Below are 18,660 nucleotides of genomic sequence, written 5' to 3'. Positions count from 1 at the left end.
GCAATGTAAACTGGACAGTTGTGGTACAGGCCTTTAATCCCAGTACTCAGGAGGCAGAGGTGAGTTTAAGTTCTATCAAGTAAATTCCAGGATAACCTCAGAAACATAAAGAAGCCCTGTCTCAACAAACAAACAAAAAGATAGCATTGTGTCTTTCCTCAAAATGAATATCAGTATTCAGTACTATGTACTCTCTGAGACTAACATGTAGCACATTATTAATAGCGCTGACACCCTGAGTAGGATGGGGGGACACAGTGGGGCAGTTGTCCCATTTTTGGTAATCTTCTCACTGTCTGTAGCAGAGCTTTAAGGTAAAAGACCACCTAGAGCACAGGGTCCATCACTTCAGGTTGCCTCACCCCAGCAGCTGAGACCAGAAGCCAAGTCACCTTCCCCACCAAGCCCAGGAAGATTAGGGATGCATGGAAGGTTCTGGCAGAGCAGTTGATAGCTGTAGGAGGGAGTTGGAGTGAAGCCCCAGGACTGGCCTGTTGTCCTAGGACCTGTGTGCTGCTGTCCTTCCTTATCACACTATCTACAGTGATATTGAGCCAGAACCAGAGTGCAAACACTATTTGGTGCTCAATCTGAACTTGGTATATAGAAAACTGAATTACTTTAGATGTGCCCAAGGCACTGTGCTGCACAGATGGGTTCTTCTTTATTGAATAATCAATGCCAGAACGCTTAGACACCTGACCTTAGAATGACCACCTGCTTCTGGTCCCTTGTTGAGTAGATTAATATTAGTATCAACAAAATGCACAGAAAGAACAAGAAAGAACGAGACCGATCTGCAGTCACCAGTGGAGAATTCCACATACCTATTACCATAGCTAAAAGGAAAAAACAAAAGAAAAAGGGATAAAAAAACGTATTAACAATGGAGTACGGTGATCCACCAGTGGTTTGTGTTAAACAGAATTTCAGAGGAGAGCTGAACCCATCATGACATGTGGTCCTTTTTAAGTCACATATACCACATGTCCCAAAAGTGACTCCTGCCCTCCAACCTTGGTGGTGTTTCTTCACCGCATCCTTCCTGACTACCCTGGAATTTAGAACAGTCATCAGGAACAAAAGGGAAATCATGAGAAAATTAAAGCTCAGTGGGAGTGTGCAAACCCTTTGGATTGAAAACAGGAATTTAGGGGAACAAAGAATCATTTTTACATCCTTATGAGTGCCTTAAAATAAGTAGCCTCTCTAGAGATGTCACTACCTCCAGTCTTGCCATTGATGTTTGCCTGCAGGAATTTTGTTTTGTTCCTTATAAGTAGACTGTGACATAGACCTTTTTTGTTGTTCAAGAAAAAGCAGGAAAAAAATACGTATACCATCTTATAGAAACTTAGAACAAAGTGTCTGGTGTATGGAGGGGGCATTATTAGTGGATATAACCTGTTGTCACTTCAGGGACAGTCCGTGTAAAAAGTGACTTACCTAAACCATTCTCCACAATGAATGTCAAGCAATCTACACTGGGATTTTTTTTTAAATTGTTGTTAGTGTATTAAAATTGGCCCGGAGTTATATAACTTAAGGGGAGGTAATGTGATGTTTCAGAGGGAACATACAAAGTGCAATGACTTAATTTGCTTTTGTGTTTGTATCCTTGGTGTTGGGATGAAGAAGACAAATCTTAGAAGGATCAAAGACTCCATGAAGTTCAATCTTACTCAGGGCTGCCTGAAAGCGGTTAGTAAAACCATGCCAAAGGCAGCTGGCAAGGAGTAAGCCTTCAGATTCACTAGGTCATCCTGAAGAAAAGGGACAAAGTAACTGCTGTCATACTCATATAAAACCATGCTTTGGTGTGAGTGGAAGAGAGAGTTTTTAAAGAGAAAATTGAGAGATGTGTCACATAATGGGATGTTATTCTAACTTTTTTCTTTATATAGAAAAAACTTATATGTGCAAATAATGAAATGTTATATTAGTATAAGTCTAGTTTAGTCACATATAGATATGATGTAGCCTCTACTTTCATCTTATATATGTGTGTGTACATATATATGTATGTACATATATATATCCATATATATGATATTATATAGCTATATAAAATCTAAGATCCACTAATGAGAGAAAACAGTCACTATTCATCTTTCAGACTGATTTATTTTACCTAGTATAATGGTTTTTAGTTGAGAAATTAGAAATGAGACTGAGGGAATGGATAAGAATAATGAGAGAAAAAATAAAATAATTTAAAAAATTAAAAAAATAAAAAAAATTTAAAAAATAAAAATTTAAAAAATTTAAAAAATTTAAAAAATAAAAAATAAAATAAAAAAAATAAAAAATTTTAAAAAAAAGAAAAAAAAAGAAAAAAAGAATAATGGGAGAAAGGAGAAGTTAATATTGTCAAAATACATTGTTTATTTATAGTACATATCTTTATGAAACTCATTATTATGTACAGTTAATATGCATGGATTAAAAAATGAAATAGATGAGGGGCATAATAAGGGCTGGATTTCTAACAGTCCTCTCTAGGTGTTTATGGGGAGAGAAAGAACAGTCATTGAGCAAGTAATGACTAGGGAAGCTTTATATGGTCAGCAAGATTTAGCAAATTTTTAACTTTACATTGTTTTCTTATAGAGAAATCCAAGGTCCCAACGAAGAAACCAACAATTAATGTTCCAAGTACAGTAATCCCCTCAACGCCTCAGAAACACACAACAGAAAATGACCGAAATACAGGAGTCCCACCAACACCTCCGAAACCTTCCACAGTTAAAGTTCCAGGTACAAGAGTCCCAGCAATGCCTCAGAAACCCACCAGAGTTCATGTTCTAAGTACCAGAGTGCCACCAATGTCTCAGAAACCCAGCATGGTTAATGTTCCTGATACAAGAGTCTCACCAAAACCTCAGAAACCTACAAAAGCAAATATTCCATCTACAGCAGCCCCACCAACACCTCAGAAAGCCAACACAGCAGATGTCCCAGCCTCAGAAATCCCACCAACACCTCAGAAAGCCAACACAGCACATGTTTCTGCTACAGAAATCCCACCAACACCTCAGAAAATGAACACAGCAGTTGTCTCAGCTACAGAAATCTCACCTCAGAAAGTCAGCACAGCACATGCTTCAGCTACAGAAATCCCACCAGCACCTCAGGAAACCAACCTAGCAATTGTCCCAGCTACGGAAGCTTCCCCAACACCAAAGAAAGCCAACACAGATGGCCCAGCTACAGAAATCCCACAAACACCTCAGAAAATGAACACAGCAATTGTCCTAGCTACAGTAGAAGCCTCACCAACACCTCAGAAAACTAACACAGCAAAAAGTTCAGCCACAAAACCAGCAACAGCTCAGATGTTCCTCATATCAACTATTGAATCTGCACAAACCCCACCAATAACCCAGCATCCCACCACAGTTAATTCTTCTGCTGTACAAACTGCACAAACAGCCCAGACATTTGCCACAGCAAAACCTTCATTGACACAGAATTGGCCAGCTACACAAAGGCCCACCATTTCACACTTCTCAATGACCAAGGGTCTCCATACTGTTACACAAAGATTCACTTCTGCTCATATTACAGCAACCCCGAATGTACCTGTTACCAAGACAACGGTACGTCATCCAACAAGAACATCTTCAAACAAAGGAGAGCCTAACTCAGGTCAGTGGATTTTGTTCAGATTTCCTGTGGGCAGGTCTAATGTTGTGATAATGGAAACATAACTAAGACTACAGGGTCCAACAGTCTCCAGGCGTTCCATAGACATGCACAATATGGCAAAGAAATGGAGAGTCTCATTAATATCTGCAGAAAGGGACTTCAGTTTCTGACAGTTTTTTGTTTTGGGCTTTTTCTTGTTTTTAAGATAATCTCATTATATATCCCAGGCTGGTCTTGACCTCTCAATACCCACTGCCCCAGTTTCCCCAGTGCTAGGAATACATGCCTGTTCTCTATACTTGGGTTCATAGTTTTTGATCATAGATTATATTGCCATTTGTTTTTTATTTAAGCTTTTTAAACTTATCTCTTGTCCTCAAGTCATCTAAAAAAAATGCATGTGATATTTGTTTTGGTGTTCTAGAGCTGTCATGGCTTATGTTGACCTTGGTAGCTCTATCCAGCAGAACTTATTATGTTTATGTTGCTGGAGTAAATAATGTGTGGTTGTGTTCAAATATCTATATTGGTAGCTCTATCCAGTAGAACTTATTATTGCTTATGTTGCTGAAGTAAATAATGTATGTATGTTCAAATATCTATATGATGTATATGTATAAATTAGTTTTTTTTAATTTGTGAAAGTTTGATCTTATGTATAGCTGTTAATATATATTCATATATATTAAGTTGTCGGCAAATTAATGAAAAGTTAAAATGTTGAGTTTTATAATTCTTTTCTCCCCCTCTCCTCTTATTTGTTAGGTGGCGACCATTTTATATATGGTAAGTTTGACTCACAGGGAGTTAGAAGAAATTGCCATCACTGTGGGAAGCATAGTCCATATTTCTGGAAGAGAATCTTATCTTATAACTGTCTCAGGAAAACCATCAAAATGCAGTGTTTCTGGGCACCTAAGGGAAGATGGGTAAATCCCTTTAATCGGCTTGTTTTGTGGACACCTTTAGGCATCCAGTATGCTCCTTCCTATTCTCAACCCTGTTCCTGTTCTCAGGCAGTCTTAGGACAGCTTCAGGTCATTTGGCCAATCAGTCAAGTAGCATTGAGTGCCCGTTGTGTCAATCGCTCATTTTAGGGGCAGAAGAATAAGAGAAACAGAGGTCAACTTGGTTCTTGTCTAAAGAGCTTTATAATTAACCAACTCATTGACCAGTTTTATGTCTCTGTCATAGGCCAAGTGCCAGCAAGAGTCCCAGTTTTAGATATATTTTTCCTTCAACTCTAGTAACAGTTTTAAGCAGAGTTCTGTTAAAATGTATTCTCTACATGCTAATATGGTTGTCAAGGGTAAAACATATCTTGTGTTGTGAATCCTTTTAGCATTTGGTCAGTATTTTTCTTTGTATATTATATTTACTGTTACTCATTAATAAGGTCAACCACCCCCTGAACAAAATGGTAAGAGACTTTGTTAAATAGAAAAATAGCAAAGCAGCATACAAAGTCATGTGCAACTGTAAATATCCTTTCATGAAAAGATGTGTATTTTAACATTTTGTACTTATCACTGATATCCCCTTTTCATACATGAATGAATGCATTAGCTAAGGGACATGCCCTGAAAACAGGTACTCGGTTTCTATTGTTACTTCTATGGATATTTGTCATACTTAGTTTACATTTAAGCTAAAGATTTAGTTAGAGATATCACAGCAGGGGCAATTGCTTTTGTACATTTTCTATTTTAAATAGAAATAAATGTATTGTAAGCTAATGAAAAAACATCTCCTGATTGATTTGCCAAAGTGATGAGTGTAACATCTGACTGTCTGTTGTTTGCTCAGTGATATTTACTGTAGATTTGAGATACTGGCTATTTAACATTTTTTTTTAAAAATAAATGTAGTTTTTATGGTTCTGGGGGTATAGCACAGGCCTTGTATGCATCAGGCACAGGCTCAGCTGATGAATTCACCCCTCTTGTTTTATATTTGAAATTTCCATAAGTATGTATACTTGTTTTCAGGAAGCTTACTGAGGGTCTGTTCTAGTTTACCTGTGTTCTGACAGCTCATTCCTGCAGTCAGGCATCTGGCGCAAGTGTCACTGCTTAATTGTATCCTGTTAACTCACTGTAAAGATGAGACCCGTGTTACGGGAAAAGTGGCTGTTTATTCATTTTTGTTTCTTTATGGACAACTGGGAGTGTTTTTAATTTCACCTGCTAGTGAGAACACTGAGACTTGGGCATCACTGAAATTTCATGCTTATATATTGTTATACTGCGTTCTTATTGAGCTCCTTCATTCTCACTTGGCAAAAAGCTTTTGTCCACTATATGACAATATACTAGAAATTTGCCATTTTTCCCATTTAATTCCTCTAAGAGAAGATAGAAATCATCAGATCTTCTTAATTTGCATTATCAATGCCACTGGTGTGAATTTTAAATGTTGTGATCCTTGGCTCTGCCAGAATCCATTCCCTACCCATCTCTCATTCTAATCTTCTCTTTGACAAGAATCTGTTAAGCATCTTTTCCCCTGATTAACCACACCTCATGAAATATTAATTCCATGCATGCATTGTAAATCATAAATCTATGTTTTCTATATGCCTGTACTTTTTACATATAGAAAAGTAATCTTTTTACTCTGTGAGTTAGCTCTCTTTGGCAGTATTGAGATCAGTATAGTTTTATTGCCTTTTAGGTTGACATCATCCAGAAGAAAAACAACAAAAGAACTTGTGTTTACAAATCGGTCAAACTTTGGTTTCAATCTGACTTCTTTTGTTTAGTGAATATTTAACCCAACAATTAAGTTAATTTCTTGGGTCCCAGTTTTCTCATCTATGAGACAGAGTCTGTGTAAGCTTACAGGTTATAAGGGACATGAGCAATTCTAGCCCAAGTAGCAAGAGATGAAGGCATGAGTCTCCATGAAGTCATAGTATGGGGTCCTTGTTCTTTCTCTGAGATAGTTTTATGCAGATGCCTTGGACTCATAGAAACCTGCCTGAACCTGGGGTTAAGAGTAGGGTTTTATTGCTGTGGCAATGCACAACAATAATAAAGGAAAAGAGCATCAATGTTCAATGACATCAAATAACTATTTGCCAAGGACCTCCTGTTTGCCTCGCCCTGTGCTTATTGATTGAAAGTGATCAACTGAGACAGAAAATCTTGCAGTGTTTTAAATAGTGCAGAGATGCATCTCTGACAGAGAATCTCAGGGAATTACTGCTCTTATTGAAGAATGGCATTTTTAAAAGTTACATACTTCTCCTTGGATCTCTTCAACTTTCAGATTGGGGGCATGTGCATTATTATTGTAACTGCATCCATTGTTGCATAGCACCCTCTATGCTAAGTTGCTCAACTCTTCAGTCAGTACTTATGTTTGGTTTGGTGTTTTATAGATTACCCAGTGAATTTGAGATCATAAACAATTGCATTTATGGATAAAGGTCTTGCTGGTAACTTGAGAATTATGCTTTTATTAGTTTCCTGGTCACTTGTGTCATTTGTACTCTACAAATAGTGTCTCTTTAAAACTTTCCTTTGAGACTCAAATTATTTAACCTACGGAATGTGAGTGAAGTCCAAGGCACCTTCTTACTCTGAAATGATATCTTTTATCAGTCACCACCTTCAATCAGACTGCAACAAGCTTACATTTAAATACTGCTTCTTTCCCCCAGCAGTATCAGGCCCTGTTCTTTGAGCACTGAGATGGCTTAGGATATTTTACTTGCTCTTCCTTCTGAGAAGACAAGTGAGTGACAGGCACTGTTGATTGCTGAGTCTCTGGTCCAAGGGAACCACATGCAGGTTGCACTTCATTTCTCCTATTGACTTCTTGGTCTTGCGTTCTAATGGTGAAACTACTGTGTATGTAGAAGCTTCTGTGTTGCCAGTTTCCCCTCTCAAGGCTTTGAGGCTGCTGAGATAGTAATTGGTATCCCAGGCCTCATCAGTGTTCTGGCACTATGATCTTAAAAGTTTCTTCTTCTTCTTCTTCTTCTTCTTCTTCTTCTTCTTCTTCTTCTTCTTCTTCTTCTTCTTCTTCTTCTTCTTCTTCTTTTTTTTTGTGAAATTTGAATATTGTACTTAAATCACATTCTTAGCTTTAGAGCTCTTTTGGAATACTATCTCTTTCTCTTTTTAATTACTACCCTGGGGGATGGCTTTCCCTCTCTCTCCTCGTCTCTGCCAGTATTTTTAAGGACAGTAATGGTATTTCAAAGAAAAATGATATTAAAGTCAACGTTCCTCCTCACACTATATGACGACTTACTCCCTTCCTACTGAATTTAATGTATGGTAATACCTGTGTGCTGTAGAGAAGCAAAGATATCCTGGAAAAGCTGGCACATAACATCTTTACATTGTCCATGAAGAAACAGTTTCCCACATCTGGTATGGGAAAGGAGCTAAGCCACCCAGACCAGTTCTGAACTCCATCTTTCTGGTTTGAATCCAGAGGGTCCTGTATGCAGGCTGTGGCTTAGGAGGTTTCACTTTTATCCTTAAGATGGAAAAAGACCAAACTGCCTGTTGGAGTTTGAGTGAGGCTCAAGTAGATTGTCACCCATCAAGAGAATCAAAAGGTTCTCAGCATAAAGTCAACACCCAGGCATTAGACAGCAGAGGTTAAGTCAAGCCTTATTCGAAACAGCTGATGTGCTTTGAGTGGGATTAAATATAAATGGCCTAGTTGGCTCTTCTACTGGTCAAGTAGGGTGATTTTAATGGATCCTATTTCATCGTGGCAGTTTAATTACTCAGAAATCAAAGTGTTTGTGCACAGCCGATTTACTTCAAAACTGACTTAATTCCTGCCTGTTTTAGTCAGTTAATTATAATAACTGCCTTTTAATGCTATTATTAAAGCGCCATTTTAATGTTAACTCAGATTAGTTTCCTTTTTATCCCATATAGATCTTTTTCCTCTGTTAAACTAGCCGGAGCTTTTAAATACGAAAGCTTCCTCTTTCCTTTTTTTTGGCTTTACATGAATTAATGATTTTGCATGTTTACCTGTCACTGAGTATACTTAGTGCCTGAGGACCAGAAGAGGGCCTCAGATTCTCTGGAACTAAAGTTACAAATAGTAAACTGCCTTGGCTGGGAATTCAACCCTGTTCTCTGGGGAAAAAAAAAAAAGCTAGTGGTTTTTACTGCTGAGTCACCTCCAGTCCTCGTGCACACATTATTAAAGGCTTACAGATTCCAGTTTACCTGTATTTACTGCACAGTGTCATAGAAAGAACTTAGACATCTGTGGATTTTAGAGCTATGAGGGCTTCCTGGAACCAATGTTTTTCATTCCTTAGTACATATCAAGAGATGGCTGCCTTCAAAAAGCAGTGTTCTTTATTTCCAAAGTTTGAGTTATTGCCAGAGTTGTTTGTTGAACTTAACTGTTTGTTGAATGAATGGGTGACATCCTGATTCTTTCTTTACTGTGATGCACATCATCACTTAACTTTAAAAACCTTATCGTTTGAGAATTTCATAAATGGATGTCTTTAAAGGTTTGTTTATCTTTATATGCACAACTGTTTTTGTTTGCATCTATATATGTGTACCCCCTGTGTCAAGTGCCCTATTGGTCAGAGGAGTCAGTAGATTTCTTGGCACTGGAGTTAGAGCTGCTGTGTATGAGGGGCTCTGGGAATTGAACCCCAGTCATCAGGAAAAGCAGGCGTTGTTCTTGAATCAGTGAGCTATCTCTTTAGCTCATGACTGTTTTGATCAGTGTCCCTACTCCCTCCCTCCAAGATCCTCCTATGCCCACACCACAGGATTTTCCTTCTAATCTCATGGACTTTTAAAAAACCTATTGAATCTGCCTAGTGCTGCCAGTCTGAGTTGCCATAGTCCTGACCACTGGAGTTAGGGGCTGCATCCAAAGAACATTGACTCCGCCTACCCCCAGCATCCACTACATCCATCATATTTTCAGTGTCTTTACCAGGAGTACCTCAGAGAGGCTTTCCCTAGGAAACTGGGGATTTTCAGTGACTTGATTTTGGGAGGTCTTGTAAATGGCTACTCTGAGACTGTGTGAAACAGCTCTGTTGTAACTAGAAAACCCCTTTAGCTCCTTGGGTACTTTCTTCATCTCCCTAATTGGGGACCCTGTGAGCATCCACTTCTGTATTTGTTAGGCACTGGCAGAGCGTCTCAGGAGACAGCTATATCAGGCTCCTGTCAATAAGATCTTGTTGGCATCCAAGGATATATGCCCCAGTATAGGGGAATACCAGGGCCAGGAAGCAGGAGTGTGTGGTTGGTGAATAGTGGAAGGGAGAAGGGGATAAGGGATTTTCAGAGAGGAAACTAGGAAAGGGGATAACATTTGAAATGTAAATAAAAAAATTCTTAAAAAAAAAAACTAAACAAAAGACAGTTTCACAAATGTCCTCCACTATCCTCTAGTTCTTAGAGTCTTACTACTCTTCTTCTGAGATCGTACATGGCCATAGAGGAAGGGCTGTGGTGAAGATATCTCTTTTATTCTCGTTATCTGCACTCTGGGCACTTGTGAGTCAGTGTTAATCACCATCTAGATGCATCTTCTAAGCATCTCTGAAGAGGACCAAGAGCTTCCCTGATCTATGGGTGTAAAAATAGAGACTTGGGGCCAATTTAACATTGTGCTCAGTTAGCAGAACATTAGAAGGAGGATTTCCCATAGGGCCTGTTTCTTACTTAGCTGTGGGTACTTGGACTAGTTAACACTACCAGATCTATCTCTAGGAAAGGCCTGAAATCCAACCAGCAGTTGGTTGTCTCCACTAGATTCATGTCATTGTTGTCTCAATGGGTACATCTTGCCAGCCTAGTCCTTCCTCCACTGACATGGTCCATAACTGGGTAAGATGGCTGATGAATTCCCCATGAATAGCATATATAGCACCTTCAGCTACTATGGAAGTTAGGCAGTGGTGATGAGTGTGTTCAGTCCCAGCTTGCATTCCCAGTGTCTTATGGTGATTCCTGAAACAGTGTCTGACCATCAAGTTCAGGAGGGTAACCAAGAGTAATGACAATGGCTTACAGTGTTTTGAGGAGACCATGGTACCCAACTGACCAGCAGATTAAACTGATGTTGGGTTTTTTGTTTGATTGCCTATTATGCCTTGTATAGGTCAAATCCACTTAAACTCATCTCATATATGTACATATATTTTAGGAGACCACAACAATAGTAGGGCTCCATGTAGACTTAAGCCCCTCCTCCACCTTGCCATTTCCTACTCTGCATTAATTCCTGAACTATTGTTTTATCTTGTTTGTACTAGGCTTATCTCATTGTAATTACAAGTATTGGCATGCCATTATACCAGAAGTATTTGAAAGAGGGAGTGATGGTTCTTGGGGCTTAGTAAAAATGTTTTGGTTGAAATACTTTCCTCCATAAATAGGTTATCTTATTTTCTGTGTGTTTTTCTATTCACTTGTTGACTTTTAGACTCTCCATTATCCCAGAAACATCGACATTGAGTTATGTTTTTATAACTTTATGTGTGGATCATGAAAGATAATTTTTATGTCTTTTTTGAAAATAGTTTAATGCAAATGTTTTTATGACTGTTCTCATTGTCTTAATCTATTGAAACTTTACATGTAGTTGCTCAGGTGTCTTTCATTGGCTCTTATTCTCAAAGTATCTTCAGTGTGCTTGGTTGCTAAGATACAAAAAGCTGTCTTTCGTACTTGTTTCCACAATTACTGAAGTATATTGAAGTAAGCTGAAGGCTCTAATTATCTTTGACTTACGTAAAGATATTTGACATTTGTTTTGAGCTCCTAATTAGCCAGTTCTTCTAGTGTTTTATCCCACTGAACCTAAAAAGTTAATGTTTATCGTCAGTAAATAAAATCATTTTGATATTAATTTTTTCTTTAACTTTCAGGACATACATGTTTAATAACCTTGACAGTTTTGCGTGCGATGCTATCACTCATTGGCTAGTTGACATAGCCAACGAAGAGTTAAGAAGAAAGTATATACAACTACTGATAATACTTCTAGTTTGTTAGACTATCCAAGAAGAATGGATACAATAAATTTAATAGTGTTGTTTGTTCTGCATGCTGTCATTGTCTTCAAGATGTGTTAGAAATGTTAAGAAAGCACGAAGAAAGTTTGTTTGGTATGGCATTTGTGATGCATATAAGTCTCTTGGAAATATTTCAAAACTAGACAAATTCACAACATTGTATGGTCTCTTTTCTAAAAAGTGTGGGAAAGTGTAGAAAATTTTCAGACTAGTATGGTAATATGGGGAGAGGGAAATCATGATTTCTTTTGCTAGATCTATCCTGTTAGTCTAGCTTACAATTAAAATAGGAAGCTAAAACATACTGATTAGATTGCAAAAGTAATCCAAAGTCCCCAAACAAAATTTCTGTTCTTGTAAGCAGAATCGCCACAGAGGTGGCACATTCTAATTTAACCCTTGACCTGAAGATGTTTTCATTTCTACTTTCTATGAAAATGAGTTGGCTAAATGTTATAAAGGAAGACTATGCTAACAATCCTGCCGTAGGATGGGAAATAGCTCACTTGATACAGTGCTTGTCCCACAAGCCTAAATCTCTGAGCTCCTTCCTGAGCACACAGTTATAATAATCCCAGTACTTGGCAGATGAAGGCAAGAAGATCAGAAGTTCAAGGTCATTCTGGGTTACCTGATGAGTTTCAGGCCAACATGGGATACCTGAGACTCTGTAGTAACAAACAAACAAACAAACAAACAAACATCATCGATGGATGGATGGATGAACAGGTATAGATAGATAGAAAGAAAGAAAGAAATGAAGAATGTTGAACCTTTTGACTTAGTTGATGGCAAATTAAGAGGATGTGGTTGGAGACCACCTTTAGTAATTTACCTGTAAACACACAGATCTGAGTCAGGAATAGTTCACTGTATTTAAGAAGGATACACTGCAGTTTGCTCTCAGGGAAATCTTGTTTTGTTTTCACCCGTAAAAATGCTTTCGGAAGGTATCTTCACAGACTGATCATTTGTATAATAGTGTCTGATGGTATCGTAACATCTATATATGAACAGGTTTTGTACTTCGGACATGGCATGTTCATAGCCAAATTGTAAATCATATTCTTTTGTAATATTAAGATAAACCTATTTATATTTATTTATAGCAGTAAACATTTTAGTTTTAAATGTATATCAAGAAGATTTGTAATAAAAATAGAAATAAATACACTGTTGTCTCTTGTAATATTTGAAATTTCTTAAATGTGAGTTTTTTAGTTCTAGATAAGAGATTCCTTTTCATGCCCTTAAGTAGTACGAATGTTGTCTTTTGACTATCTCCATGTGAACTGTTTTCAGTTCCTTTGAAATTGTACATGCTTAGGCATGCCATCTATCATTTTTCTGGTATTGATTCACCAAAAGATAACCCCATTAACATTAATGTATAGGATGAATATAGTCTTTTCATTTTCAGTTGCATTTTGAGTATGGACTTAATATACATGCAATGAGGCTAACTGATTATTATTCCATTGCTTCATATATTTTGTCTATAGTGCTGTTGAAATACTTCAAAAAAAATCACATACCAAGAATTTAACATGCATTTGGAGCAAATGGTGTACAATTTCTGGTTGAACCATAGGCTTCAGAATGAGTTTCTAATGGAAGGGACTCATATTTATGCCTGCATGTGTTAAGTTTGCCTGCTACTTCCTAGAATGACAGAAATAACAGTGACTTGGTTATTAAGAAACTTGTCAGAGCTCCCACATGCTTGTGCTGACTACCCCAGTGCTGAGGCTCAGATCATCACAGCGGCACGTCTGTCCTCAAGTCATGTGTCGTTCAACAGCATAGGGCTATAAACTTACAGACAGTAAAAATATAGCACCTGTGCAGGGCAGAATAGGTACTTAAGTTGTATTTTTGAAATGGGTGGATTCTGAGAGAGAACAAATAATAATATCATGGCTGGGCTGTGGATGCTGTCCCAGAGTGACAGGCTTAGGACTAGACCACAGTGCCTTTTGTGTTCACTTTAGGGGTAAAGACTTTCAATTCCAAATTTTGCACTTCCACCTGATGAAGTTGAAAGTTAATGAGGATAGGTTTACACTCACAAATATTTCAGATATTGTGAGATACTGAACCTTGATAATATACTCCTAGATTTTCTTTAAGGCAAGATCTCAGTGTCAAAGTTACAGTTCCTCTGCCTCAGCACCCTAAATACTAGGATTCAAGGCATTCAAAATTAGGTCTGGCCTCAGGCATATTTGAATATCCATGAACAAATAAAAATAGAACATGATTTTTTTTTGTTTTGTTTTGGTGTTTTGGTTTTTTTTTTATTAGGTATTTTCCTCATTTATATTTCCAATGCTATCCCAAAAGTCCCGAATACACTCCCCCCCCCACTACCCTACCCACCCACTCCCACTTTTTTGCCCTGGCATTCCCCTGTACTAGGGCATATAAAGTTTGCAAGTCCAATGGGCCTCTCTTTCCAGTGATGGCCGACTAGGCCATCTTTTGATACATATGCGGCTAGAGTCAAGAGCTCTGAGGTACTGGCTAGTTCATAAAGTTGTTCCATCTATAGGGTTGCAGATCCCTTTAGCTCCTTGGGTACTTTCTCTAGCTCCTCCATTGTGGGCCCTGTGATCCATCCAATAGCTGACTGTGAGCATCCACTTCTGTGTTTGCTAGGCCCCGGCATTGTCTCACAAGAGACAGCTATATCTGGGTCCTTTCAGCAAAATCTTGCTAGTGTATGCAATGGTGTCAACGCTTGGAAGCTGATTATGGGATGGATCCCTGAATATGGCAGTCTTTAGATGGTCCATCCTTTCGTCACAGATCCAAACTTTATCTCTGTAACTCTTTACATGGGTGTTTTGTTCCCAATTCTAAGAAGGGGCACAGTGTCCACACTTTGGTCTTCGTTCTTCTTGAGTTTCATGCGTTTAACAAATTGTATCTTATATCTTGGGTTTCCTAAGTTTTTGGGCTAATATCCACTTATCAGTGAGTACACATTGTGTGAGTTCCTCTGTGATTGTGTTACCTCACTCAGGATGATGCCCTCCAGGTACATCCATTTGCCTAGGAATTTCATAAATTCATTCCTTTTAATAGGTGAGTAGTACTCCATTGTGTAAATGTACCACATTTTCTGTATCCATTCCTCTGTTGAGTGGCATCCATCTTCTGGCTATTATAAATAAGGCTGCTATGAACATCGTGGAGCATGTGTCCTTCTTACCGGTTGGAACATCTTCTGGATATATGCCCAGGAGAGGTATTGCTGGATCCTCTGGTAGTACTATGTCCAATTTTCTGAGGAACTGCCAGACTGATTTTCAGAGTGGTTGTACAAGCTTGCAATCCTACCAACAATGGAGGAGTGTTCCTCTTCACCCACATCCTCGCCAGCATCTACTGTCACCTGAATTTTTGATCTTAGCCATTCTGACTGGTATGAGTTGGAATCTCAGGGTTGTTTTGATTTGCATTTCCCTGATGATTAAGGATGTTGAACATTTTTTTTTCAGGTGCTTCTCTGCCATTCGGTATTCCTCAGGTGAAAATTCTTTGTTCAGTTTTGAGCCCCATTTTTTAATGGGGTTGTTTGATTTTGTGGAGTCCACCTTCTTGAGTTCTTTATATATATTGGATATTAGTCCCCTATCTGATTTAGGATAGGTAAAGATCCTTTCTCAATCTGTTGGTGGTCTTTTTGTCTTATTGACGGTGTCTTTTGCCTTGCAGAAGCTTTGCAACTTTATGAGGTCCCATTTATTGATTCTTGATCTTACAGCACAAGCCATTGCTGTTCTATTCAGGAATTTTTCTCCTGTACCCATATCTTTGAGGCTTTTCCTTACTTTCTCCTCTATAAGTTTCAGTGTCTCTGGTTTTATGTGGAGTTCCTTAATCCACTTAGATTTGACCTTAGTACAAGGAGATAGGAATGGATCAATTCGCATTCTTCTACATGATAACCGCCAGTTGTGCCAGCACTATTTGTTGAAAATGCTGTCTTTTTTCCACTGGATGGTTTTTGCTCCTTTGTCAAAGATCAAGTGACCATAGGTGTGTGGGTTCATCTCAGGGTCTTCAATTCTGTTCCATGGTCTACTTGTCTTTCGTTATACCAGTACCATGCAGTTTTTATTACAATTGCTCTGTAGTACAGCTTTATATCAGGCATGGTGATTCCACCAGAGGTTCTTTTATCCTTCAGAAGAGTTTTTGCTATCCTAGGTTTTTTGTTGTTCCAGATGAATTTGCAGATTGCCCTTTCTAATTCCTTGAAGAATTGAGTTGGAATTTTGATGGGGATTACATTGAATCTGTAGATTGCTTTTGGCAAGATAGCCATTTTTACAATGTTGATCCTGCCAATCCATGAGCATGGGAGATCTTTCCATCTTCTGAGATCTTCTTTAATTTCTTTCTTCAGAGACTTGAAGTTCTTGTCATACTGATCTTTCACTTCCTTAGATAGAGTCACGCCAAGGTATTTTATATTGTTTGTGACTATTGAGAAGGGTGTTGTTTCCCTAATTTCTTTCTCAGCCTGTTTATCCTTTGTGTACAGAAAGGCCATTGACTTTCTTGAGTTAATTTTATATCCAGCTACTTCATTGAAGCTGTTTATCAGGCTTAGGAGTTCTCTGGTGGAATTTTTAGGGTCACTTATATTTACTATCATATCATCTGCAAAAAGTGATATTTTGACTTCTTCTTTTCCAATTTGTATCCCTTTGATCTACTTTTGTTGTCTAATTGCTCTGGGTAGGACTTCAAGTACAATGTTGAATAGGTATGGAGAAAGTGGACAGCCTTGTCTAGTCCCTGATTTTAGTGGGATTTCTTCCAGCTTCTCACCATTTACTTTGATGTTGGCTACTGGTTTCCTGTAGATTGCTTTTATCATGGTTAGGTATGGGCCTTGAATTCCTGATCTTTCCAAGACTTTTATCATGAATGGGTGTTGGATTTTGTCAAATGCTTTCTCAGCATCTAACGAGATGATCATGTGGTTTTTGTCTTTGAATTTGTTTATATAATGGATTACGTTGATGGATTTCCGTATATTAAACCATCCTTGCATCACTGGGATGAAACCTACTTGGTCCCGATGGATGATTGTTTTGATGTGTTCTTGGATTCGGTTAGCAAGAACTTTATTGAGGATTTTTCCATCGATATTCATAAGGGAAATTGGTCTGAAGTTCTCTTTGTTGGGTCTTTTTGTGGTTTAGGTATCAGAGTAATTTTGGCTTCATAGAATGTGTTAGGTAGAGTACCTTCTGTTTCTATTTTGTGGAATAGTTTGTGAAGAACTGGGATTAGATCTTCTTTGAAGGTCTGATATAACTCTGCACTAAACCCATCTGGTCCTGGGCTTTTTTTGGTTGGGAGACTATTAATGACTGCTTCTATTTCTTTAGGGGATATAGGACTGTTTAGATGGTTCATCTGATCCTCATTTAACTTTGGTACCTGGTATCTGTCTAGAAATTTGTCCATTTCGTACAGGCTTTCTAGTTTTGTTGAGTATAGCCTTTTGTAAAAGGATCTGATGGTGTTTTGGATTTCTTCAGGATCTGTTGTTATGTCTCCCTTTTCATTTCTGATTTTGTTAATTAGGATGCTGTCCTTGTGCCCTCTGGTGGGTCTGGCTAAGGGTTTATCTATCTTGTTGATTTTCTCAAAAAAAACCAGCTCCTCAATTGGTTGATTCTTTGAATAGTTCTTCTTGTTTCCACTTGGTTGATTTCACCCCTGAGTTTGATTATTTCCTGCCGTCTACTCCTCTTAGGTGAATTTGCTTCCTTTTGTTCTAGAGCTTTTAGGTGTGTTTTCAAGCTGCTAATGTGTGCTCTCTCTAGTTTCTTTTTGGAGGCACTCAGAGATATGAGTTTTCCTCTTAGAAATGCATTCATCGTGTCCCCTAAGTTTGGGTATGTTGTGGTTTCATTTTCATTAAACTTCAAAAAGTCCTTAATTTCTTTCTTTATTCCTTCCTTGACCGAGGTATCATTGAGAAGAGTGTTTTTCAGTTTCCACGTGAATGTTGGCTTTCTATTATTTATTTTGTTATTGAAGATCAGCCTTAGTCCATAGTGATCTGTTAGGATGCACGGGACAATTTCAATATTTTTGTATATGTTGAGGCTTGTTTTGTGACCAATTATGTGGTCAATTTTGGAGAAGGTACCATGAGGTGCTGAGAAGAAGGTATATCCTTTTGTTTTAGGATAAAATGTTGTGTAGATATCTGTCAGATCCATTTGTTTCATAACTTCTGTTAGTTTCACTGTTTCCCTGTTTAGTTTCTGTTTCCATGATCTGTCCATTGGTGAAAGTGGTGTGTTGAAGTCTCCCACTATTATTGTGTGAGGTGCAATGTGTGCTTTGAGCTTTACTAAAGTATCTTTAATGAATGTGGCTGCCCTTGTATTTGGAGCATAGATATTCAGAATTGATAGTTCCTCTTGGAGGATTTTACCTTTGATGAGTATGAAGTGCCCCTCCTTGTCTTTTTTGATGACTTTGGGTTGGAGGTCGATTTTATTAGATATTAGGATGGCTATTCCAGCTTGTTTCTTCCTACCATTTGCTTGGAAAATTGTTTTCCAGACTTTCATTCTGAGGTAGTGTCTATCTTTTTCTCTGAGATGGGTTTCCTGTAAGCAGCAAAATGTTGTGTCCTGTTTGTTTAGCCAGTCTGTTAGTCTATGTCTTTTTTATTGGGGAGTTGAGTCCATTGATATTAAGATATATTAAGGAATAGTAATTGCTGCTTCCTTTTATTTTTGTTGTTAGAGTTGGCATTCTGTTCTTGTGGCTGTCTTCTTTTAGGTTTGTTGAGGGATTACTTTCTTGCTTTTTCTAGGACGTGGATTCCATCCTTGTATTGGTTTTTTTCTGTTATCCTTTGAAGGGCTGGATTCGTGGAAAGATAATGTGTGAATTTGATTTTGTCATGGAATACTTTGGTTTCTCCATCTATGGTA

General features: G+C 38.1%; 1 protein-coding gene across 8 annotated transcripts in view; it reads left to right on the top strand.

Moving 5' to 3' along the window:
- Nucleotides 1-18,660, top strand: part of LOC110303044 (complement decay-accelerating factor, GPI-anchored) — a 31,200-nt gene that overhangs the window by 10,434 nt on the left and 2,106 nt on the right. The window contains exons 7-10 of one of the 8 annotated variants that reach the window (XM_085840863.1): nt 2,611-2,655; nt 2,758-3,648; nt 4,414-4,434; nt 11,537-12,386. In XM_085840863.1, the coding sequence (XP_085696989.1) occupies nt 2,611-2,655; nt 2,758-3,648; nt 4,414-4,434; nt 11,537-11,595 (1,016 nt within the window). In that variant the 3' untranslated portion in view covers nt 11,596-12,386. Of the gene's footprint in view, nt 1-2,610; nt 3,662-4,413; nt 5,367-11,536; nt 12,387-18,660 lie in introns of those variants that run through there. The other 7 variants (XM_085840852.1, XM_085840849.1, XM_085840858.1 and 4 more) reach the window with 7 other exon arrangements.

Source organism: Mus caroli, unplaced genomic scaffold, assembly GCF_978045245.1.
Source record: "Mus caroli unplaced genomic scaffold, Mus_caroli_1 scaffold_1, whole genome shotgun sequence".
Lineage (NCBI taxonomy): Eukaryota > Metazoa > Chordata > Mammalia > Rodentia > Muridae > Mus > Mus caroli.
This window is presented reverse-complemented; position numbering and strand designations above follow the sequence as displayed.